At 39.5% G+C, this 23,712-nt stretch overlaps 7 protein-coding genes across 7 annotated transcripts in view; 6 read left to right on the top strand and 1 right to left on the bottom strand.

The window, feature by feature from the left end:
• LOC104805804 (RNA polymerase sigma factor sigB) overlaps positions 1–3,132 on the bottom strand; it is a 3,828-nt gene extending 696 nt beyond the window's left edge. Inside the window, exons 1-6 of the mRNA XM_010530482.2 lie at positions 2,920–3,132; positions 2,224–2,396; positions 1,214–1,807; positions 649–1,020; positions 327–527; positions 9–229 (exon numbers count right to left, since the gene is read on the bottom strand). Coding sequence (XP_010528784.1) covers positions 9–229; positions 327–527; positions 649–1,020; positions 1,214–1,807; positions 2,224–2,396; positions 2,920–2,998 — 1,640 coding nt within the window. The 5' untranslated portion in view covers positions 2,999–3,132. The remainder of the gene's footprint in view (positions 1–8; positions 230–326; positions 528–648; positions 1,021–1,213; positions 1,808–2,223; positions 2,397–2,919) is intronic.
• Positions 3,133–3,574: 442 nt separating this feature from the next.
• Positions 3,575–5,240, top strand: LOC104805805 (GLABROUS1 enhancer-binding protein-like). The gene has a single exon (XM_010530483.1). The coding sequence runs from the start codon at positions 3,785–3,787 to the stop codon at positions 5,030–5,032; it is 1,248 nt and encodes a 415-aa protein (XP_010528785.1). The 5' UTR covers positions 3,575–3,784; the 3' UTR covers positions 5,033–5,240.
• Positions 5,241–7,304: 2,064 nt separating this feature from the next.
• LOC104805806 (cytochrome P450 76C4-like) lies at positions 7,305–9,189 on the top strand. The gene is made up of 4 exons (XM_010530484.1): positions 7,305–7,696; positions 7,770–8,292; positions 8,389–8,655; positions 8,757–9,189. The coding sequence occupies exons 1-4, from the start codon at positions 7,305–7,307 to the stop codon at positions 9,102–9,104; spliced, it is 1,530 nt and encodes a 509-aa protein (XP_010528786.1). The 3' UTR covers positions 9,105–9,189.
• Positions 9,190–9,434: 245 nt separating this feature from the next.
• On the top strand, positions 9,435–12,572 carry LOC104805807 (methyltransferase-like protein 6). The gene is made up of 7 exons (XM_010530486.2): positions 9,435–9,693; positions 10,122–10,231; positions 10,345–10,598; positions 10,685–10,767; positions 11,119–11,221; positions 11,317–11,459; positions 11,935–12,572. The coding sequence occupies exons 1-7, from the start codon at positions 9,466–9,468 to the stop codon at positions 12,031–12,033; spliced, it is 1,020 nt and encodes a 339-aa protein (XP_010528788.1). The 5' UTR covers positions 9,435–9,465; the 3' UTR covers positions 12,034–12,572.
• A 386-nt stretch (positions 12,573–12,958) lies between these two features.
• Positions 12,959–14,417, top strand: LOC104805808 (GLABROUS1 enhancer-binding protein-like 2). Its single transcript, XM_010530487.1, has one exon. The coding sequence runs from the start codon at positions 13,020–13,022 to the stop codon at positions 14,163–14,165; it is 1,146 nt and encodes a 381-aa protein (XP_010528789.1). The 5' UTR covers positions 12,959–13,019; the 3' UTR covers positions 14,166–14,417.
• Positions 14,418–16,430: 2,013 nt separating this feature from the next.
• Positions 16,431–19,210, top strand: LOC104805809 (cytochrome P450 708A2-like). The gene is made up of 9 exons (XM_010530488.2): positions 16,431–16,860; positions 16,952–17,267; positions 17,369–17,518; positions 17,622–17,867; positions 18,078–18,167; positions 18,246–18,324; positions 18,431–18,534; positions 18,629–18,756; positions 18,937–19,210. The coding sequence occupies exons 1-9, from the start codon at positions 16,649–16,651 to the stop codon at positions 19,031–19,033; spliced, it is 1,422 nt and encodes a 473-aa protein (XP_010528790.1). The 5' UTR covers positions 16,431–16,648; the 3' UTR covers positions 19,034–19,210.
• A 3,134-nt stretch (positions 19,211–22,344) lies between these two features.
• Positions 22,345–23,652, top strand: LOC104805996 (BAHD acyltransferase At5g47980-like). Its single transcript, XM_010530714.1, has one exon. The coding sequence runs from the start codon at positions 22,345–22,347 to the stop codon at positions 23,650–23,652; it is 1,308 nt and encodes a 435-aa protein (XP_010529016.1).
• Positions 23,653–23,712: the final 60 nt, after the last annotated feature.

Raw genomic sequence — 23,712 nt, forward strand, 5'->3', positions numbered from 1 at the left:
GGAAGGCCGACAACTCGATCTGTCTGATCCGCTCTCGGCTGACGCCTATCGCCTCCCCGATCTCCTGCAACGTCTTCATCCTCCCGTCCTCCATCCCGAACCTCCACTTTATCACCCGCTTCTCCCTCGGACTCAACACCTTCTCCATCACCTTGTCCAGGTCCTCCCTCATGCACCGCTTTATCAGCACCTCTTCTGCCGTTTCCGCTTCCGGATCCGCTATCACTTCCTGCGTGAATCCCGATGCGATCTCGTTAAAAAAAGTACGCTTTTGCAGCCAGATTGTCAGAAAGAGATGGTTGGAAGATAAGGAAGGTTTGACGGACCGAAAGTTTGAGGTTTTGGTTGATTCCGACTTTTTGATCGAGCGATCTTGGAGGTTTAGGAGAGAGTAGAACTGCATTGAGCCTCTTCATCGAGAGCCCAGTTGCCTCCGCGACTTCTTCATTATTGGGCTGCCTTCGGTTTTCGGTGTAGAGCTGCTTTCTAGCTTCCTTCACTCGGTACGTTGCCTCCACCATGTGAAACTGCAGATCAATGTCAAGAAAGATTAGGACATCATTCACATGTCTTGAAAGAGAAAAAAAGAAAACAAGCTGAGCCAGATTAACCGTGTCTGGTATGGCGAGACGAGACAGAGAGCCTTACGGGTAATCTAATCGTCCGAGATTGATCAGAGAGAGTCTTTCGAACGGCTTGCTTGATCCACCAATGCGCATAAGTTGAAAATTTGAAACCTTTAGTAGCATCAAACTTCTCAGCTCCCCTCAGAAGCCCTCGGCATCCTTCCTGGACAAGATCTTGGAGGTTCATTCCAGCTCCTTGATAATTCTTCGCAATCGATATAACCAGACGTATGTTGCTTTTAACCATCTTGTCCTTGCAAATTATGCCGTTATTTATACGCTTCCTTAGAGTTTTCTGATCAACTCCAGCAGCAGAAGCCCACTGTGCCAACGTTGGTTGACCGCCACAACGCTCGGCTATCTCTTCCCGAAGCCGTTCCAACTTCAGTAGGTCCTAAATAAAGCAGACAACAATTTGTGAGCATGCAACCTCGGCGGATGGAAATAGAGAATGAATCTTTGAGCAACAGCTTGAACGACACCCGATATCGAAACTAGCAGCTTGAATGAAACTAGAAACCTTACATGGGTATGTCTGAAATGGAAGTAGATAGATACCTAATGTTTTCGAGATGAAAGAGACAAACCTGTATCCCTTCTGAACACTCCTGTTCTTCTCTTGCCGTCAGAAGCCTGGAAGTGCTTGTTGTCCATCTTAAGTACCGCAAAGGATCAGCATGGTCAACATCTTGTGAAGAAACCCGTTTTCTTCTATTCCTTGCACCGGCCTTCACGGACACAATACCGGGCGTAACTTTCTCAAGCCCTCTTGCCCGACGAGCCTTCCTTTCAATCTGGCGTGTAGATCTCACTGCTATACCCACGGAAAGTCGCTCCTCAAGAATTTTGAGTTCTTTGTCCATCTGTTCAGAATCATCACACGGATCTTTGTCAGAGTCATGGGCAGTACATTCATCGACCACGATTCCAGTCCCAGAAACCGCTAGATGCCCCATTATGCCAGCACGTTCCTTCTCCGTAAACCGGTCCCATTTGGAGCGTTTGTCATCTGTGGACGAAACCGATAACTTTGTGCTGTAGCTGTTGTAAACTAACGCAGCATCTTTTGCAACTTTGACGGCAGCCCTTGCGAGAGCAACTGCTTCAGCAGCAGCAGCCACAACTACTGCTTCATCACCGGTGAGAAGCGTTTCAGAGGCTAAAGCTTCTGAATATTTTTCCTGCAAATATAAATGCCCAACCGGTATCAAGAACTGAACTTTCACACAGCATCCAGAGAGTGATAAAACCCGATTCTATTGACTAGCATAAGCTGTTCAAAGAAGGGAAGGAGCAGAAGGTAGAAACACTAAGGGGACATGAATTAAATAGAAGTTAAGGTGGCAATGGCAACAATATGATGCAGATTAATCAAACTTTGGTTTGGTTTCCAGACATCACCATCACCATTCCAGAGTCCATCAACTTTGCATCTCTCTCTCCCTCCTCCTAAGTTGTATCACTATTTTCATCAAGTGATCCTAACCAAGGCATCAACTGTATATCGTCATTTGCAGAGACATATAAATGTGATTTCACCTTTGGGCCGATTAGAGATTTTTGTAAAAATTACACATGGTATTGGTTTGTCGGTTACCTGAGTAGGAGGACCGATGATTCCAGTACAAGTCCATCGATCATCCGATACGAGGGAATCTGAGTGAGTGTTGAAAGAGGGCAGTCTCAGGTTCTCCACATCAAGCACTGAAGGAGCTGATACCGATGCGGTACATTGCGGTTGGAAGAATACACCATCCTTGCCGTGTTTTGCTGCACAATCCAACCAAATATCGGCCATCAAGAAGCCTGGTGTGATTAGGACATTAACCTCAATCTATAACAGCATTATACACATGATGATGATGATCACTTTCCTGGACATTTTAGCAACCATAATCATAATTTAAACTACATCAAGCGCAAAAAGTCTACAATTCTACATCATGTGCAAAACCTTAATTTCACATTCACAGAACCCGAAGATCAGATACAGAGCACACGCAAGAACGTCTCTATAAACAGAACCCTCAAAGTAATAACCAAGAATCACATAGAATATTAACGAATCACTGGGAATTTCAATCGAATTGCAGGCATAGAAAAATCCAAGATTCTAGAAGGATCAAATACGCACCCACCTGGAATCAAATTGACGAAAGGCCAATGCAAAGAGAATCAAGACAGTAGAACCCGAAGGGAGAGGGAAAGATTCAAAACTATGCACAATTCACGGTAACACTGCATATGCAAAAGAAACAAAACTAAATTGGATAGAGAGAGAGAGAGAGCTTACAGAGGTAGTGAGAGGTTCTGAACTGGATAGAGAAGGAATCAGGCAGGCACTTGAACTGAGGAAGAAGACAAGAAGACATGCTCGTACTTGGCTAAATTTGAAATCTAGTTCCCACCATTGAAGTGAGGTTGGCTACTTGGCTTGGAAGAGGGAGATGTCGGAGAAGAAATGAACTGGTGATGCGGATGAAGTGGAAACAGGATAGAGGATATGAATCCTTGAGGCTGAAAGAGAGATAAGACATGCTCCCATTACCTCTGTATTAGTTGGGCCGAGTAATTTTTGTCGGCCCAAACCATTACTTATACATGTAGGGTATGTGCATGTGCGTATATGAAAAGTATGTGTTAATATTATATATGTATATATAAGTGTATATATTTGAGAATTATTGCAGGCGAAATGTTTTTCTCGACTTTAAAAGGAATTATAACGCAATAGTAAGATGAGTGAAACTTAAATTAATTAATATTATATATATATGTGTATATGTTACTGTCGCATTTACAACGCTATAACGCTAATTATTATTATTGAATTTATATTTGTATAGTTGGATCTAAAATCGAATATCTTTTGTGAAATTCAGTTTTTAAATATAATTCTTAAATTGCAAATCCACTCGTGCTCTTAAACCTACAGTATTTACCCGTCTGCTTGTCGAATCGAAAGCTTTTCGAGGGCTGGAAGAAAAAAAGGAAAGAAACCCTAGAAAGAGAAACCGTCCATTCTTGTATTAGGGCAAAATCGCCGCTTCTGGTTTCTTCGATTTGTGGATAGTCGGCTTCAGCTCACCAAATTCTCGGCTATCGGACGAGAAACCCTAGTGTGCTCTCTGTCTTCGAAACCTCGTACGGCTCTGTCCATGGCACCGAAGCGGCCAACCCCGATCGAGAATCCACCTGCCGCGTCTTCGAGTGAAGAAGAAACTGAAGAAGAGTATTCATCAGAGGAGGAGGATCCTGAGGAGGAGCCGGATCGTAACGAGAAGAAAGAGGATTTAGCCTCTGATGACGAAGACGATGAAGACGACGACGACTCTCCGGTGATGAAGAAGCCAGAGACTACAGCTCCGGTGGTGGTGACAAATTTGAACCATAAGCCAGAAGCTTCGGAGTCTGAAGCCGATTCCGGTTCGCAGACGGATTCGGAGTCGGAATCCGAGCATGAGAGAACCGACAACAAAGCTGTGAAGCCTGTCGTGAACAAGTCAATGGTAGAGATTCCTGTGTCTCAGAAACTCGGGTCTACCGTGTTGGGTTTGCCGGCGAATTCCACGGCCAAGCGCCCCTCGACTGTGTTGGGGAAAGAGGGGAATAAATCAAAGCGGGCGAAGATGCTGGAAGAAGAGAAAAAGCCCGAAGGCAGCGAAAGCAAGAGAACAGGAGAGGATACCAAGAAGCAGCTGTTTCAGAGATTGTTCAGCGAGGATGACGAGATTGCTTTACTACAAGGTATTCTTGAATTCACAGCTAGTAAAGGGGACCCTTATGGTCATATGGATGCATTCTACGAATTTGTGAAGAAGTCTATCAATTTTAAGGCTAGTAAAGCCCAGTTGTTTGATAAGATCAGGAGATTGAGGAGGAAGTTTGAAAAATCGGTGAAGAAGTCAGTTAAGTTGGGAAAGAGCGGAGAAGACCGCATATTTCCAAAGGCTCATGACCAAAAGGCCTTTGATTTGTGGAAGAAGATATGGGGTAGCGATGGAGCTCTGCAATCCGCGCAGAAATCAGCCAAGTCGAAGAAGAATAAGGGAGGAAGCTCCAAAGCTGAGGTTTTTGCAGGCAGCAGGTTGTTTGATTCTCCTCCTAAGAGGGGAGATGCGAAGAGGGAAGAAGATAAGGAGGTTGTGAATAATTTTGAGGCCATTACAGGCAGAGATATGGCATCGTTGTTGAAAGTGGAGAATGTTAGTGCGTTTAATGAGCTTGCGGTGATGGAAGGTTGGGATATGGTCGACGGAGCAAAGAAGAGAGAATTGGAAGAGAAGTGGAAGAAGATCCAGGCTGGACAGATGGAACTGCTTTTGCAGCGGAACGAGTTCATTGGTGAGGCGGCAAGGCTGATATTCGAGGCAGTGAAGGCAAATGTGGCTGGTTTCGGCCATTAGGTATAAATGGTGATATATCTGTGATGTTTTGTAGTATCCGGCTAAAATGGGTTTGTCTAAGGGTAGACCCTTGAGACCGTTTAGATTAATTTGTCACTGAACTATTTGCTTATGAAACTGATGCCCTGATGTTGTTGCTTCTTACTTTCTCTATTGTCTAATCTGAGTTTTGGGCCTGATGGTTTCTAATTCTAGGTTGAATTATATATGTATATATATATATATATATCTTTTCTTGCCTTATTTGGGTCTGTGTTTCAGATTCCCAAAATCACTTGTTTCCCCTTCTCAGATGTTGTGTGTGTTGATGTGAATGCAGAGCCAAAGGGAGTTTTAGGTTGGAAGGATTTGGTCTGCTTCTTAGTATTATAAAGGTTTTGTGATTCCTCACTTCTGGTGTGTTCTTCGAAGGAACACGATTATCTGTCCGTAAGCTTTGCTATTTTAATGTGGTATTCGATTGCTCATATGTTACTCTTGTAAATTGCAAATGCGTGAACTAATAATATATCCATCGTTTTGCCAATGGCCAGACTTGTAGTTAATTAATTATAAATACAAGTCTGGCGATCATTACCGTTAACACCACCATGCCTTTCATATTATTATCCCTACAAAGTTTGAAGAACACCTAAGCTTATTGTTCTTGATACCATTTTGTAGACATTGTCATGGAACTCTAATGTCTCCACTTAAACCGTTAATGCCTCCACTAATCCTAACCCGGCAAGCAAAATAATTCTTGTGATTCAGTGGCATCTGGCACATTATTTTCTGCACTAGTAATCTTGATCGCTTCGTTGATTACATAAATATTTCTCCCAACACCCTTACCAAGAAAAACAGCATAAAGACTGAGTTTAGGAATAATAAACTCAGACAACAACGCAATGTATGTAGGAACACTTTCAAAATTCATGGTATTCAGTGAGAAAAAGAAAAGGAAAAATATCTACAGTCTCTCTGTAGGAGCAGCAGACGGAGCAGGGGAGAGGCCTTGAGCTTCACCCTGCGGCGGAGCAAAGGCATAGGCAGGGAACATAAGTTGCGGCGGAGAGTGAGAGACGTCGGCGTTGCAGCTGTCGTCGGGGAGAGAGAGAGAGAGAGAGAGAGAGCCTTGGTGAAGTCTCCTTGTCAACGGACGGAGGTAGTTCGAATTCTAGGGCTTTGGATTCGACCCATTTCCAAATGTCAGATTCTAATATACAAAATTAAATTCATATTTATAATCATTTTTATTATAATTGTGAGAAAATAATTATGGGCCAACCGAAGCCCAAATTCTAAGATTTGTAGATTTATTTGTAATTTGAGTAAGCCCAGCAACCCATTTGAATTTAGATTATATTATCCGATGCATTGCAGGAACGAAATGGGAAGCGACAGCAGTCCAAACCTATTTGGTCCCGTCCTTATCTTTAATTCTTTATGTCTAGATCCAATGTATGTGGTTAATTTTTTTTTTAAAACGAAATCTAAAAAACAATTATTAGGTTAAATTAAATAGGTTATATAATCCATGGTTATGTAACCCAATCTGATTTTGTTAATGGGCCCGCTGAACCCAAGCTATCCTCGAGATCCTATACGACGTCGTCTTCCTTCCTTCTGAAATCCTCTGGTGCACTCGGAGGGTTCCCCTGCATTCTGCGGACACGGAACTAAGAGACCCTCGGTGTTGAGATTTGACAATTTGCTTTGTTCTTTTATAAAGCCCCTCTAATTTATAAACGAAACATGGATCCACTTAATAGCTTTAAAAAAAATAACCGTATACAAATCTATGTATATATGAATTATTGTTCTATTAAAAGTCAATGCGACGCTAAGAACATCTTGAAAATATGCGACGTGTCTAGATAACACGAACAAAACGCTAAAAACATTTTGGAAATGAATTCATCGTTTGAATAAATTCATTTTTTTGTTTATTTTTTCTCCAACTTGTGATAAAGTTTGTATTAAAGAAGGTTTTAATATATGGTAATATACAGTTGTGTATAACCCCAATATTTGTTTATGCACCAAAAGATAAGAACAGTAGAAAGTTCTATTTTTTACCAATTTCCCTAATACTCTATTAGAAAAGAACTCGCGAAAGATTTTTTTTTTTTTTTTTTTGATAAAATTGCTTTTATATTATTCTCGAAATATATCGGGGGTTAACTAATTGAATATTAAATGGCATTATCCGAACCACCACGTGTATTTGCTTATCTAATTACCGTATATATCTACGTATGGGAGAGTTAAGAAGTCCAAAAGCCACGAGATGGATATCTCAGCACAAGCATTGTTGTTCCCCTTCGCTTGCTTCCTGTTGTCTTGTCTCTTTGTCTTAGCCGCCACCAAATCCCGACGGAGCCCCGGAGGAACCGCCGCGCTGCCGCCGGGTCCTCCGCCGTTACCCATCATCGGAAACATTCTCCACTTCGGAAAAAACCCTCACTGTTCACTGACCGAGCTCTCCAAAACTTACGGACCCGTGATGAGTCTTAAGCTCGGGACAGTAACTACAGTTGTCGTGTCTTCACCGGAAGCAGCAAAGGAGGTTCTTCAAGTTCATGACCAAGTCTTGTCGGGCCGAACCTCCACCGACCCGATCAGATCCTACGGTCACCACGAGGTTTCCGTTGCCTGGATGCCTCCATCACCTCTCTGGAGGTACCGTCCATTTCTCTCTGTCTGTATATTTTTCAGTGAGTATCATAAAAAAGCTTCCGCGTGTTGTTTTCAGACAACTGAGGAAGATATCGGTGATGCAACTCTTCTTGTCAAAGCGCCTTGACGAGACAAAGTCACTGCGGATGAAAAAGGTGGAGGATCTGTTGAAATTCACGAGCGAAAGCTGCGAGAGAGGAGAAGCTATTGCCATTGCTAACGCATCATTCGTCACATCCCTCAATATCATCTCGAATGCTTTGTTTTCCATCGATTTCGCCTGCCACGACTCCCAATCCTCTAACGATTACCACGACACCGTGGTTCGTTACATGGAGGTTTCTGGGAAACCCAATATGGCAAACTTCTTCCCGGCACTCGGGTTTCTTGATCTTCAAGGCACTCGGAAAGAGATAAAAGAATGCGTAGGCAGGTTGTTTCGGGTTTTCCAAGGGATTATTGATGCTCGGACTGCGGAGAGATTATCCCGGACGAAGCCTAAAGACGTTTCGAGCATCGATCTGCTGGATTACCTTCTCGATCTTGAGAAAAACGGGGGAAAAGAAATCAATATGAATGTCATCAAACACATGTTTCTGGTGATTCTGCAACTCTAGATATTAACTAGTTTTATATGTGATGTAAATATTCAGTAAATATAGATGAACATATTTTGTAACAAGACCTGTTTGTAGCAGGCGGACACGAACTCTGGCACGGTGGAGTGGGCGATGGCTGAGCTACTCAAAAGACGGGAGACGATGGCGACGGCTCAGACCGAGATCGAGAAAGTACTCGGCGAAACTCCTTCAGTTCAAGAATCCGATATCTCCAGGCTGTCGTATTTACAGGCAGTGGTAAAAGAGACTTTGCGTTTGCACCCTCCGAGTCCGTTTCTCCTGCCGCGAAAAGCAGAGTCGGATGTCAAGATTTTCGATTTTCTCGTGCCTAAGGACGCTGAGGTGTTATTTAACCACAAACATGATACTCTTCAATGAAATGTGGATCGTTTTATGGATACCCTAAACTAAAAGGATTAATTTTTTTTCCGGGTATGAAACAGGTATTGGTTAACGTGTGGGCTATAGGGCGAGATCTGAGCGTGTGGGATAATCCGATGGAGTTCGAGCCAGAGAGGTTCATGGGACGAGAAATCGACGTGAAAGGTACGGACTTTGAGCTGACACCGTTTGGAGCCGGGCGAAGGATCTGTCCGGGAATGCCTCTGGCTCTTAGGACAGCGCCATTGGTGCTTGCCTCTCTTCTCCATGGCTTTGACTGGAAGCTCGAAAACGGTGTCGTTCCAGAGGATCTGGACATGGACGAGGCCTATGGTATCACCTTGCACAAGGCCAATCCTCTTTGTGCCATTCCCATCAAGAAACGTCTCGTCTCTGCATCTTCTCCATGAAATTTGATCCAGTCATGTTTTGATATACATAAACATAATTAAAAATATTTGATATAATTTTCAATAAACATTATCGACAATTTGGAAGAACAAAATCTTTTTTTTTTTTTAATATTTCACCAAATTCCTCTTTTTTAAGTTTATTTATTACACAAAAAGAAACAATATCGCAAAAAAAGAAAAAGAAACAGAATAGCAAAAGCGAAAACAAATAACAAGTTTTTTTCAAAAAAAAAAAGAAAAAAGAAATGGCAGGTCGGGAAGGAAGGGAACTGATATTTTTATACCGAACCAAACCGTGAAATTTAAACCGGGTTTGATATTTTCCCGTAACCCTGGAGCGTGAAGGGGACGAGGCAGAATGAGGAAATCAGTGGAAGCAGAAGAGTACCACTCGAAGGACTTCGAATGGGAAGAGCTCAAGAATCTCGTAGAGAGCGATCCCTCTCTCTCCCACCATGTCCGATTCAGACATGACCACGAATCTCAAGGACACGATCTCGGAGAAGATCGGGATTCTTTTGCCCAGGTTGATCCCCAGGCATGGCAAAACTTTCACGCCCGACACTCTTCTGGAAAATTCTTCAAGGTATACACGTCTATACGTACATATATTTGCCTATGTAGACGCAGATAGTATGTGAATCGCGCGGTTGTGATTGTGCCCATCCGTGAAATCTATTGTACGTTCTCTAATTTCGGCTTCGGACCGGAGTTCTTAGGTTCCCACTTATATGCCGGCAAATTGTATGTACAGATTTATTCATCTGTTGATGTACCGTGATTGGATTTGATTGAAAAGTATGAAATGGAATGATACGTGATCAATTACCAGTAATATATATGGCACTGGTACGTAGATAGAAAGCAAGCTTTAGGTTGAATTACAGTTGTTCAAATCTTCGATTATTATCCATTCATCCATGTTTGAGAACTTTTTAAAATTTCAAAATCTAATCGAACTAATTCCAAAATTCATGTAAAGTGATTGATTTCATCTTGACGCATCCACGATAGGAAAGAAGGTATTTGCTGAAGGAGTTTCCTGAGCTACTTCCGCATGGGGAGAACTCCAAGCTTTTGGAGGTTGGTTGTGGTAATGGGAGTACAGTGCTTCCGATTTTACGGTAAATCTTGAAATCTTCGCTACCCGTTCTTAGTTTGATGTATTTTTTTACCATATCATTCATCTAGGGTTTGATTGTTTATTCTTATGCAATGCTCTTTTGATTTCATGCAGTGGATGCCAGAACTTGACTGTGTATGCTTGTGACTGTAGCACAGAGGCTCTTGTGAGGACAAAAGAGAACATTGATCATTCTACTGTTACATCAGATAACTTCCATTCTTTCTGCTGCGACTTTTCCAGATTTGAGTTTCCAAAATGGTTGGCATGCGATCATTGTCGAGAGAACGTTTTGGATAAGCAGATCGGCAGCCATTCAGATGCCTCTTGTCCTTCTCATGAATTGTCCTCGGTTCAGCCTACGGAAGGCATAAGTCCTATCTCTCTCATACCTGTTTTGGATCGTTTAATACGTGAAAGGAAATGTAGTCTTAGGCTTCCTTATTCATAGCAGAGCACAGAAGCGCAGATGTGAGTAGTAAATCTCCATCAACCGGTGATCAATGTTGCATCGGTGGGGTGGACTTCGTTACTCTGGTAAAAATGTTATTCTCAGTCACCAGTCATATCGTGATGTTACGAGCCTTCTGACGTAACCATCAATAATTTGGCACAATAGCATGCTTACGATGAGCAACAATATTCTAGTTTGAAAAGTTGTTTCATTGCATGTTGCGCTAATCATATCGTGTATGATTTTGACTATCTCAGGACTGTTTAATATTCTACGATGATTGATCAATCGGAGCATTCAATAAATTTTAATCGTGGTGTTTATTTTATAATTCCAAGCTTCTAGGCTACTTAAAGTTGTGTTAAATGTTTTCGTGATACAGAAAGACTGGATACTGATACTCAGTTTTGTCCCAACCTCTTGTGGTATGTCAGATTTTTACATTGTCAGCAGTTCCTCAAAAGCGGATGCCAAGAGCTATCAAGGAATGCTATTCTGTTTTGAAGCCCGGTGGCTTACTCCTATTCAGGGACTATGGTAATTCTTTAACCAACATGAAGGCCACCATTAAAGAGTTTTCACTTCCTGTAAATGAAGAAAAGTTACAAACTAACAGTTAAACTGATATTCAGGGCTATACGACATGACTATGCTGCGGTTTGAGCCAGAGAAATGTGTAGGGTTCAGGGAATATATGCGGTCAGATGGAACCCTCTCATATTTCTTCTGTCTAGACACTGTCAAGAGGCTATTCACTGGCGCTGGATTCATTGAGGTAACCCGACTCTCTTACTCCGCTCTGTTATAATAACACCCACTCTGAGATTGAATGTGTTTCAAAGAGTGGATTGGAAAATGAGAAGAAGGTTAAGCTCAAGAATTATTTCCGATGGTTCTATTGGGCAATACTTCTATGGCCTGATCTATGAACTAATGGCTGGAATTGATATCTTGATTTAATACTAGGCATTTGAAATCTAGAGTTCGACTTGCTTGCTTCCCACTTATTTTGGAATACCATAGTTGAAGGAAAATAGGATTGTCCGTCGGTATCAATATCATAAGGCTGTTCTTATACGTTTGTGCTTGAAGATCAAGGGGGTTGGTCTCGTGGTTGGAAATTCCATCGTGTCTTTTGTTGAAATTGTACGTTCAAATATAAAAATGTGTACAACCACAAAAAATCGTTGTCGAATTGTGAATAACACTGAGTAAGAATATTCATGTTGCGTGGCGCTTTTTTCGCGCAGGTTGAGCTAGAATACTGTTGTGTGAAATCAGTAAACCGGAGGAAGGGTAAGATGATGAACAGGGTCTGGGTTCATGGGAAATTCCAAAAGCCAAAGTGAATGAGCTACCCGAAAGCTAAGGACACGATGAAGAAACCAGACAAGGTACATACTACGAAGAAGAAAAGAGCTTAAAACAGATGTGGACATGAATGTTGTAATTCCGAGCTCGGACGTTTGAGTTTGCGGTCCGAAGTCCTCTTTGTGAGGCTCGGGAGACAGCATCTACGAGCCTCACTTCTGTCACCGTCGTCGCAACAACCTCGTTCGGTGGCTCTGTATCAGAATTATGTTCTGTTTTTTCGTCGTTGGATCTCCATCTCCATCTCCGTTTACGATGTTCTTGATGTTGGCTCCTTCGTCTTCGGTTTTCTGTTGGTTACTTGGTGGCTTTCGGTATTGTTGATGGAAATCTTAGTTGTTGGGATATTTCACGACAAAGGATAGTTCCGAGGGATTTTGATTTCTGATTTTTTTTTTTTATTTTTTTTGTTGGTTGGTTTGGGTATGGTTATCGATTTTATCCGGTTCATTTGGTTCACCCGATTTCGTTCGGTTTATGACCGATTTAGTCAATTTATATTTGATTTTGAGTTTTATTATCGATTAATCCAATTTTTCGGAAGCAACGTCATATTTCCTTTTCGATGTTCATTCCGATCGTGACATCTGTTCATCGATCGTTCGGTTTACGCTGGTAGATTTGTATTTTTTTTCAAGATGGAAATTCGCCATTTCAGAATATTAAGGAATATTATGGGCTTTTTAATCATATTTCTTATAGGTTTATTCATTTTTTTTTCAATTTCGTGTTTAACAAAAACTGTACATACGTTTTAAAATGAAAACCAGAAAAATCTTCCTAAATTTCATCTTGTGTAAAAAAAAATAACATGCTGTTGTTGTGTTTTTACTTTTTTATAGAATCAATTTTGACAAAATGGTGTACACAAATTAGAGAAAAATACATATTTAGTAAAATCTCTTTTTTATTTTTCCTCCTCCCCCTTCTTCCCGATTTCCTTCGGAAACCCTTGCCTTTTCTCATGCCTAAATCCACGCCCCTCTCTGACAATTCGCCGCCGATTTCAGCCAACGACGGAAATGACGCCGGAGATTGTTTGCCGGTCCGATCCACGGTCGTTTCCGGCAAAGAATCCGCTGGGAGCTCGAAGCTCCGCTCCAAGCGGTCAGCTTCGGACATGATCGATGGGGCAAAGGGTAAGGATGAAGCGGAGACAGTGAGAATAAAGAAGAAGAAGAAGAAAAAGACTAAGGGGCTGTCTTCTTCCTCTGAAGCTGCAACCGGTGCTGCACAAGAGGATGTTGTTTTTTCTCCTGTGGCGGGTTCGGCAGGCACCACTGTAGCGGATGTGGAGGAGGGCAAAAAGATCCCTGGAGGGAGGATTTTTACAGAGGAAGACGACGTTTTGATGTTGGAGGCTATAATTGAGTACCGTGTTAAGACAGGAACTGAACCCAGCTCTGATCCGGGAGCCTTTTATGATTTTGTCAAAGGTTCGCTCCATGTCGAAGTGTCCAAGACACAGGTCATGGACAAAATCAGGTCGCTGCAGAAGAAGTTTCGAGGTATGGTGGGAAAATATAGACATGAGCAAGAATTAGCATTCACACGGCATGACTCGAAAGTGTTTGATTTGTCAATGCAAATTTGGGGTGTGACTGATAGTATAGGAGAAAAACCGATTGGAAGTGACGCCCCCCAGATGAAACATACGGTCGGTACGATTGACACGACCGGTAAGAAACCTGTAACTCGCAGATTGCAGAAACAGAATGCGGTGGAGAAGCATCAAGAACCAGGAAATGCAGAAGATGAGGACAATTATGAGGAGAATGATAGAGATGTTCAAGTTGTCGGAAATGGGATGGATGTGGCTGCGGAGGACAGAGTTGAAGGAAAAGAGGGCAGACATGATGATGCAGACGACTTCTGGGCTCGTTTTCCATTCTTGAAGGATGGAGTTGAGACGATGTTGTCTGAAGGGGTCTTCCTCGATTTCCCGAGAAAGTTGCTGCTCGAGAAAGTTGTGTGCTTTGGCGGGGACAAAGGGAAGGAGTGGGATGCGAAATGGAAGGATCTGCGTGTGGAGGAGATGGGACTGCGTATAAGGAAGCTTGATCTTATGGCTCGGTTCTCACAGGCAGCTCTTGATGAGCTGAAGAAGTGATTGCAATGTCATCGGTACTCTTTTGCAATCTGATCTTTTAGTATGTTAGAGACAGAACCTATCTCAGTGTTCATCTAATGTCGGTTTTTAGGCCCTTTTAGGCAATAAAGCTTAGCATGATCTAGGGGAAGCTAAGGGATGGTGCTTTTTCTGAGCTTATTATAGATTCTCCATGAAACCTTGGAATGTTTTTGTTTGGCCCGAATTTCAGGTATTGCACTAATGCTGCTGCTACTACTGCTTTAAAAGCGATATGAAAGCGATATGAGTATCTTGAACCAATGTCTAGACTAATTTGACTAATTTTGGGATCGGAAGTTAGTCATCTGATTTGAAATATACACTTTTGTCAAAATTTGAGGTTTGAACTCGTGATGGGATATGTATTTTGCGTTCCGTTTCATCGGTCTCTGTGTGATGATGCGTCTGCATAATTTTGTAGAAGGTTAGAAGGGTAGCAGTGAAAAGTTGATAATTTTTAAAATCGTGAGTCATAGCCTAGATTATTATTTGTGACTGTTGGGACAAGTTTGGCTTTGAATTTAAAAAAAAAAATTAAAAAAAAATCATTTTAAAACACAAAGCCCATCCTTCCTCGAGGGATTAATCATGTCCCAATGGGCCTAATTATGATGTCTAGGGCCCATTCTTATCTTATTATAATTTGTTTTATTTAATTTTTGTAGGTCAACAATCAAATCATTGAAAATTTTAGACAACGCATAATAACCGTTGTCTTTGTACCCAATCAAGATAATCAGTTACTGTAGCGTGTCGTGCTGAAAAATAAAATAAAAAATAATTTTATTATGTCATTCAAGTACACGGACGTATAATCTGATACGGTTTCGTCATGATCTCATGTTTTTCTTTTGACCTTTTTTTTAAAATATCGATATCAATTATTACGGCTCAATAATGGGAAAAAGTCTACCCGAATTACGGGAATCCAAACAATATCTGGAGATTCGGATCCAAAAAATTAGACTAATTGATACTCCTCAGTTTAAAAATATTTGTCATTTTAGATTAATATTTTCCACGTTCAAAATATTTGTCATTCTACATTTTCAAGATATTTTTTTACAATAGTTTTCAATTTATCTCTATTAAATTTCAATAGATTATTAATGATAACATTGTTTTTATCATTAAATAAGGGTATATATAATTTTTTCTATCTTTTCTTAAAAAATGTGAAATAACCTGAAACAACAATTATTTTGAAACGGAAGGAATACTTAGGTTCGATGACAATTTCATGAACAAATTCGATAATAATTTTGAAATCTTTAAATAAATAATTTCAAAATTCACTATGTTTCCGGATACAACAAATAATCAGGTTTTGAAAATAAAAACCAAATTAAACTTGAGATGAAATTCGATAGTGGAATTCGACTTGAACGGGTATCCGAATTTATGGGAAAATTTATAAATAAAAAATCGAGATAAAATTCTGGTAATTTGACCATCATATATAAAAAAAAATTAAACTTGAGACTGAGACGCGATCTTTTACTTGAGTCTAAAAGGACGTAACTATCCTAATGCTATATTTATGGAAATAATGTATCATTATAGTTGGAAATTAATGCCAATTTGGAACGTTATATATTGTTGATATTAAACATCCAATTGAAAATTAAAAAGATTTCATCGATTTCGGGTCAACACTCTGATTGATACGGAATGGATATTTTGCATTTAAATATGACAACTCGTTGCGTAAGATTTTGTTTTATCTTTAAAAAAAAAATCGTATAATTTATATTTAAATTCATTATTATTAAGGTCCGATTGCTGCTTTGTCAAGCTTCTTACGTAGAGGCACGGCTTTTATTTATGTGTTGCCTTAACGACCTACATTGATTTGAATGGGGTCATAGGCCCCCACCCACTTAATTTAAAAAAATAACCAATTCCTTTTAAAAAAAATATGTAAAATTTTAAACTAAATTGTTAAATGAACCCAGTGAAATTTAATTTATCACATGATAAAATTAAATTTGCCCCTAGTTATAATTGTTTCTGGGTATTGTAACATTTTATACGCTAAAATCAGTAAAGTCGACGATATGAAGAGTGCGATTTAGTTTTCAATTTCTTGCGGAAGAAGTAACTGTCACACTCCTTTTGTAATATTCCATATATATATATATACACACACATATATATATATGTGTGTGGAAGAAGAATATAATCTATGGAAGTGGATTATTACCAATATTGGAATAGATTGCAAATTTGTAATTATTGTCACATGCCATTGTGAATATATATCAAAAGAATCCAGAGAGTACTTATATATAAGGAATAGTTTTTTGGTCGGTAAAGCCGTTATTTTACTATTTTGGGCCGTTGACCGTCTCCCGTATTTTCATTACTTGATGATCATTTGTTTATATAAAGAGCCGTTTGGAAAGTGTAGATCATGCAACACAAAACCCTAAAGTGATTAACATAGTTAATTGGGAAGGAAGATGGTAGACTTTGGTGGGGTTTGGCCCGTGATAGTTTCGCTCGTGCTCGTGAAGATCTGCCACTGGTTTTACCGATGGCGAAACCCGAAGTGCAGAGGGAAACTTCCTCCGGGAAAGATGGGTTTCCCGATCATCGGAGAGACTTTCCAGTTCATGAAACCCCATGACCTGTCTCGACCGATTTCTCCGTTTCTCGAGAAGAAAACGCTCAGGTTTCGTTCACATCATCCCTCTTTGCCGCACGTTTTTCTTCTCTCTTTCTTTCGCGTAACCAGCTCCTCGTCACGCTTTGACATGTTACAGATACGGACCCGTGTTTCGGACGAGTTTATTCGGGGCAAAAGTCGTAATGTCGACAGATCCTGAGGTGAACATGGAGATGGCGAAGCTGAACTCTCGGCTGGGAGCCATCAAGAGCTTAAAGCGGCTCTTTGGAGAAAACAACGTCTTCCTGCAGACCGACGACATTCACAGATATGTCCGTAGCTTGACTTTCCGACTCTTCGGTTCGGAAAGCTTGAAATGCAGAATCATCCACGACCTCGATTCTCTGACCCGCAAGTGTTTCGAGGACGCTGCCGCCAGCGGTGCTTTCGACGTCAAAGAGACGGCGGCAAATGTTCGTTTCAGATTCTCAAATTCCAACTTATCCACACATTTTCAATCAAGATTAACATTTTCTTTCTTCTTCCTCTTGTTCTTGGCTATAAACATTTACAGATGATGACTGAATTAGCCGCAAAGAAGGTCATGGGTGAGATGGAACCGGAAGCTGCAAAAGAGCTTGAACTCTGCTGGAGAGCTTTCCGCACGAGCTGGTTTCAGTTTCCTTTCACTATCCCTGGAACCACCGTCTATAAATTCGTCAAGGTATTATCGCACATTCTCTATGTAACGCTGATCGAGAACATGAATTCGCGGTATCGTATGATCTCAAGTGTAAAGCCATTTGTACGAATCTTATTCTTGAAAGGCGCGAAAGCGGGCAATGAAGATCCTAAAGGAATTGGTTCGGAGGAAGGAAGAATCAAAAGAGGGACTTGGCGATTTCTTGGACATAGTATTTGGGGAGATGGACCGGGGAGGAGCTCTGGATATACAGAAAGCCGTGGACTTGATATTCACGTTTTTCGTCGTTGCCCAGGAAACAACTCCCGGAATCCTCGCCGCAACCGTGAAGCTTATAGCCGGCAGATCCGATGTCATGCAGGAGTTGCAGGTTCGAATTCATTGTTTCCACAATCTTTTCATAAACCACTATATATTTTGCCCAAATTTTTCAGAATATTCCGCAAGGTAAGGTTTGCTGCATACACCCTTATGGTGGGATCCTTCCCGGTACCCCGCTCTGCCGGGATCTTTTGTGCATCAGACAACCTTTTACTATGTACCTTTGACAAACACATGTACCGCGACTGAGTGTTTACAGAGAGAGCACGAGAGAATTGTTCAGAGCCGGGCGGATAAGGAGGCGGGATTGACGTGGGAAGAATACAAGTCCATGACTTTCACACACATGGTGAGTTGCAATATTGTTTCGTAAACATTCGTGTGTGTATGTATGTATGTATACGCTTGCGCTCAATTTCACTTTCAGGTTGTCAAAGAATCGCTCCGGTTCACAAGCGCTCAACCTACGGTGCATAGAACAACAGCTCAGGATATCGAGATCGGAGGCGAGTTATATCCAAGTCATTTGCCTAAGATTCAAACTCCCTATCGTATATATATAATCGGCTCGATCGGGAAGCTAACCGACGGGGGAGAACGTGAACTTTGCAGGGTACACAATGCCAGCCGGGTGGATATTCTTGGGAATTCCTCTTGTACATTTTGATCAAGAAACATACGAAGATCCATTCGCATTCAACCCATGGCGGTGGAAGGTAAAATAAATATAGAGCTCGAATGTTTCCGAAATGTGACCCCCGCCCCGACACTAATCTCGTGGCACGGACAAAAAACGAACGACCGTTTCAGGGAAAAGATCTGCAAGCGACGTTGTCCAAGAGTTTCATGCCTTTCGGCGCCGGCCCCACGCATTGCGTCGGGGCCGAGTTTGCGAAACTGGCAATAGGAGTTTTCGTCCATCACCTGTCCCAATACAGGTTTTTTTATATATCCCTTCAGTATACAACGCACACACATATATATAGAGATAGTTGTATATATATATATGTGAACAATATATAATCCAAAATCTAAAACGATTTCGGGAAAAAATAATATTCGATTTGAGTGGAAGTATATAGCAGTAATACACGATCTGCCTGGTTGATGTTTTTCAGTTGGTCGATGAACAAAGAGACCAGAGTGCTTCGAAGTTACACACTGAGATATCCGAGCGGCTGCAAAGTCCAGATCTCCAAGGCGACGGAAGAATAAAGATGCACTATATGTAATCTTTGCCATTATAATGATTGGCGGTGTTATATATATATGTGTGTGTGTGTGTGTGTGTGTGAAGAATGTTACTGCTGCTTGAGCAGAAAGTGTGTGAATGACCAAACTATGTCTACGTACCCATGATTTTATGCATATTATGTACGAACTGTTTCCATATATAGTGCATAAATATATATATATATATATGATTTACTTGTTGTATGATTGTGGTTCCGTTGCAAGGTGTGGGATTTGTCCAAATCGCTCCATTTCGCCCCGGAATTCTATTATATACATACCTCAAAACCCTTAAAAAAATATATTTAAATTTATCAACTTTCATAAAATAAAACATGATTTTATAATCCTTATTATTTTTAATCTTAAAAAATATTTGAAGTTGTCAATTTTCATAAAATAAAACCTTAAATTTATTTTTTACCAAATAAAATCCAAACTTGATTTTTTAGGGGCATTATCAAAAATACCCTTACTTTGCTATTTTGACTTCAACACATACATTTCTTCAACTGTGATCATCTGACCCAAGTGACCCGAAATATAGTATGATCACATATTATATCATTACTCATAACGTTAACTTTATGATGTTTTAATCAAATGATTAGTAAGATATACAAGGTGAACATAATGTATTAGTGTGGTCACCATAAATTTAACGTTATAATCAATAAAATCAAAATGTGACAATACTATATTTTGGATCACAAGAGTCACATTGTCACAATTGGAGAAGGGTATGTGTTGTAGTAAAAATAGCAAAGTAAGAGTATTTTTTTATATAATGCCTTTTTAAGCTATATATAAATATAGATTTTATAATATTTGTCATTTTTAAACCCAATATAGTGTACCGATATCGGTACATATAGATCATGATAATATGTCAAATATAGTCAAATATGTATTCGGGTTTAAAAATGGCTACGATTATAAAATTCGTGTTTATTTTTTATTGAAAAATAAATTAGGGTTTTATTTGATAAAAAATAAAGTTTGGGTTTTGTTTTGTAAAAATTGAGAATTTTACATTTTTTTTTTGAATTTTTTTCCTATACATAAAGAAGCTATGTATATGAAGAGAATAATTTCATTTATAAGCGTACTATTATGATTCAAACTAACCTTTTTTTGTTTTTCAATTAGTGTAATATCAATTGTCGGTACACTGCGGCTTACGATGAGAACACTAAATGCCCACACCAAGTAACTTCCACGTCGACGTCAACGGTCTACGTAAGGACATCAGATTCTGATTCTACCCTGAAGATTTGTAATTGCGACCAACTGTCATTTGCATACTTATTTTATTATCAAACCAATGTTTAATAATAACCAAATAAAAAAAAAAGTCAAGATATGATATTGACGAGATCATGCACAACTATTTTTTTTTTTGTATGAAAATTTTGTGCATAAAAATAATCACTATGGAGTATGAACGCATCCCCCCAGTGTAGATAATTATGCAGTTGGAATAAAATAGAAATAAATACCATATTTAATTCCGTAAGGAAATATCTCTTAATTATTCTTACCCTAATACCGGGAGGATGGTTGTTTTGAATTAAATATGTTTAAAATGATTATCTCTAAAATATGATTATGCAGAATTATAGTCTCATCAGGAAAATTAAAAATTGCAGCATTATGGCAGTTGACTTTGTCGTATTAAAATTTTAAATGGAAAGGAATGGTCACGTTACATCTTTATTGCCTCGATTATTTTTTTATATATATTTTTATAAAATGGATTCTTGCGTGTGCATGGGATATTCGGATGAAAATTTTGATTCGATGATAACTTTGTAAAGAAATCAGATGATTTTTTTTTTAAAAAAAATAGGTTTACTTTATGATAGTTATGCAAATAAATCAAGTTATTATGTAAATAGTTATGGATACCAAAAACATTATTAGATATCCAAAATATTCATATAAGTGATATCAAAATTTTCTAAACAAATTCAAACTGGATTTGGATATCTGGTTATTTATTTATATATTTAAACTCAAATCTTATCGATTCATATATTATAGTTTATTTTATTCGTACAATTATTAACTCGTTTAATATTTCTAATTTCATTAATAGCAATTTTGGCCCCAATTAGTTTATCATCTTTCTCTTTCTTTACGTGTTTTTTAAGTATATAATATAAAATATTTATATATTTAAATCAAATCATGCGATTGCTGGCACCATTTACTTTAATTACATTATAAATATTTAAAATTTTCAATTTGCATTGTCATGTCAGATTTTCCATATCAAAATGAGATAACGAATCCTTACAAACAAATAATATTTTGTTCATAGCTTTGAAGTTTGCAGCGATCGATGTTTGAGAACCCCATAATGATATTTATACCAATTGTTGACTATTCAAATTATACACGAACATATATTTTACTCTTTACGAGACGCATATTTTATTGGTAGTGAAAATGAAAGTGGAACGAATATATAGATGTCTATCGTTTATTTTTAGTTCATATGTTAAAAAAGTATTAATCATTATGAGATTATGTTTTATTTTATTGGAAAAATCCAAAAAAAAAATTTATTAGCAAATTATGATATTAATAACATACTACTGGTGTCGGTGTTTTGGAGTCAACTTTTCATTTTCTATCCGCAAATCCGCAAACGCCGTTAAATGTTTCTGGGTAATTTTTAAAATTTTCAAATGTTAAATAATTATATGAAAGAATTGGGGACTTTTTTATTTTTAAATCCCAAAAAATATGTGAATTTATCAATTTTTATAAAATAAAATTTAAATTTTATTTTTTACCAAATAAAACCTCAATTTAATTTTTGAATTATAAATAAAACTAAATTTTATAACAATTATCATTTTTAAATTTATCACTAATCTACCATATTGATATTCGTAGTATATAGATAATGACATATCAAATATAATCAAAATATCGATTTATCACATCAAATATTAGCACGTCATGTCAATATTTAGGTTTTAAAGTGATAATGATTATAAAATTTGGATTTAATTTCGAATAAAAATGAAGTTAAAGTTTTATTTGATAAAAAAATAAAGTTTAGGTTTTGTTTTGTAAAAATTGAGAAGTTTTAATATTTTTTTAGAAATTTAAAAGTTTAATTTTAATGTATCTTTGACAAAATTGGATGATATTTTTGGATTTTTCCTATTTTTATAAGATAAATAACAAGTCATCATCCTCCAACACAGAAGACCACATCGAAGCTACAGTCCCATTGTCTGTTCCCTCCTCTTCAAACCAACGAAAAGAGCAAAAAAAAAATGAAGTTAAAGGCCATCGCCAAAGAATTGATCAAACCTTCTTCACCAACACCGAACAACCTTCAAACCATACAACTTTCTGTCGTCGATCACTTGTGCTTGCCCTTTTACGTAGCCGCGGTTTTCTTCTACCACGTGGAAGACGGTTCCATGACAGAAGACACCATCTCTCAGAAGCTCAAGAATTCCCTGTCCGAGACTCTGACCCGTTTCTACCCACTCGCCGGACAGATAGAAGGCGTCTCTATCCATTGCAACGACAAAGGCGCCGTCTTCACCGAGGCTCGTGCCGATTCCACACTCTCCGATTTCCTCAGAAGCCTTGATCTTGCTTCCCTCGAGCATTTCCTCCCCGCCATCGGCTCAGGAGAATCTCCTGCCTCGTGGCCTTTGTTACATGTCCAAGTCAGTTTCTTCAGGTCTGGAGGGATGGCGATCACAGTGTGTGTTTCCCACAAGATTTGCGATGTCGCTTCGTTAGTAACATTCGTCCGCGCTTGGGCTGCTGCTACAAAAGGGCATGCTGATGAGGTGAATCCTCGATTCGCAGAATCATCCATATACCCTCCTGCAGATTCCCTCCATTGCCCTTCTGTCGATGGGCTTTTCAAGGATAGAGGGACGTGCTCAATGAAGAGATTCGTGTTCGATCCCTCTAAGATTGCAGAGCTGAAAAGGAAAGCCACAAGCGACGATGTGCCAGACCCGTCACGCGTTGAAGCCATCGCAACGCTTATATGGAGATGTGCCACAAAGGCGACACGTTCAAACTCGACCACAAAAAAGGCATCATCCATGAATCAAGCGATGGACTTGCGGCTTAGGATTCCATCCACAGAGAACGCGATCGGGAATCTCCAAACTTCGTTTTTTCTGAAGGAAGGTCCGGAAAGTGAGATGGAAATTGGAGAAGTTGTTACCAAGTTTAGGAACGCAAAGGAGGAAATGGAGGAGATGATCAGAGAGAATCTACTAGCCCACGGGACAACCCCGACACTCGGCGAGAAGCTGATTAACACGACGGCGAATACATTCTTGGAGTTGAGACTTGAAATGGACATATACCCTGTAACAAGTTGGTGCAGAAAGCCGTTTTACGAGGCCGATTTCGGATGGGGAAGGCCGGCATGGGTGGCACCCGGCTCTCACACTCTGTACAAGAACTCTGCTCATGTGATATTGATGGACACAAAGGAGGGTGAAGGGGTAGAAGCATGGGTATGTCTGCCTGAGCAAGACATGTCCAAATTCGAGCATGATGAGGAGATTCTTGCTTATGCTACACCAAACCCATGTTTCTTGATATAGCATCTCCATCTCATTTCCATCTCATCGTATTTCAACTCTGTTGCTTTTGAATAAGGCCCT

The sequence above is a fragment of the Tarenaya hassleriana genome, unplaced genomic scaffold (assembly GCF_000463585.1).
Source record: "Tarenaya hassleriana unplaced genomic scaffold, ASM46358v1 Cleome11, whole genome shotgun sequence".
NCBI classification, from domain to species: Eukaryota; Viridiplantae; Streptophyta; class Magnoliopsida; order Brassicales; family Cleomaceae; genus Tarenaya; species Tarenaya hassleriana.

Excerpts from the sequence above, each read along its gene's own strand:
- LOC104805805 (XM_010530483.1), top strand. The coding sequence starts at position 3,785 with ATGGCACCGAAGCGGCCAACCCCGATCGAGAATCCACCTGCCGCGTCT.
- LOC104805806 (XM_010530484.1), top strand. The coding sequence starts at position 7,305 with ATGGATATCTCAGCACAAGCATTGTTGTTCCCCTTCGCTTGCTTCCTG. Across the intron at positions 8,293-8,388 it reads TCATCAAACACATGTTTCTG|CAGGCGGACACGAACTCTGG; the intron begins GTGATTCTGCAA and ends ACCTGTTTGTAG. Across the intron at positions 8,656-8,756 it reads TCGTGCCTAAGGACGCTGAG|GTATTGGTTAACGTGTGGGC; the intron begins GTGTTATTTAAC and ends GGTATGAAACAG.
- LOC104805807 (XM_010530486.2), top strand. The coding sequence starts at position 9,466 with ATGAGGAAATCAGTGGAAGCAGAAGAGTACCACTCGAAGGACTTCGAA. Across the intron at positions 9,694-10,121 it reads CTTCTGGAAAATTCTTCAAG|GAAAGAAGGTATTTGCTGAA; the intron begins GTATACACGTCT and ends CATCCACGATAG. Across the intron at positions 11,222-11,316 it reads ACTCCTATTCAGGGACTATG|GGCTATACGACATGACTATG; the intron begins GTAATTCTTTAA and ends ACTGATATTCAG.
- LOC104805808 (XM_010530487.1), top strand. The coding sequence starts at position 13,020 with ATGCCTAAATCCACGCCCCTCTCTGACAATTCGCCGCCGATTTCAGCC.
- LOC104805809 (XM_010530488.2), top strand. The coding sequence starts at position 16,649 with ATGGTAGACTTTGGTGGGGTTTGGCCCGTGATAGTTTCGCTCGTGCTC. Across the intron at positions 17,519-17,621 it reads CCGTCTATAAATTCGTCAAG|GCGCGAAAGCGGGCAATGAA; the intron begins GTATTATCGCAC and ends TATTCTTGAAAG. Across the intron at positions 18,757-18,936 it reads CATCACCTGTCCCAATACAG|TTGGTCGATGAACAAAGAGA; the intron begins GTTTTTTTATAT and ends GATGTTTTTCAG.
- LOC104805996 (XM_010530714.1), top strand. The coding sequence starts at position 22,345 with ATGAAGTTAAAGGCCATCGCCAAAGAATTGATCAAACCTTCTTCACCA.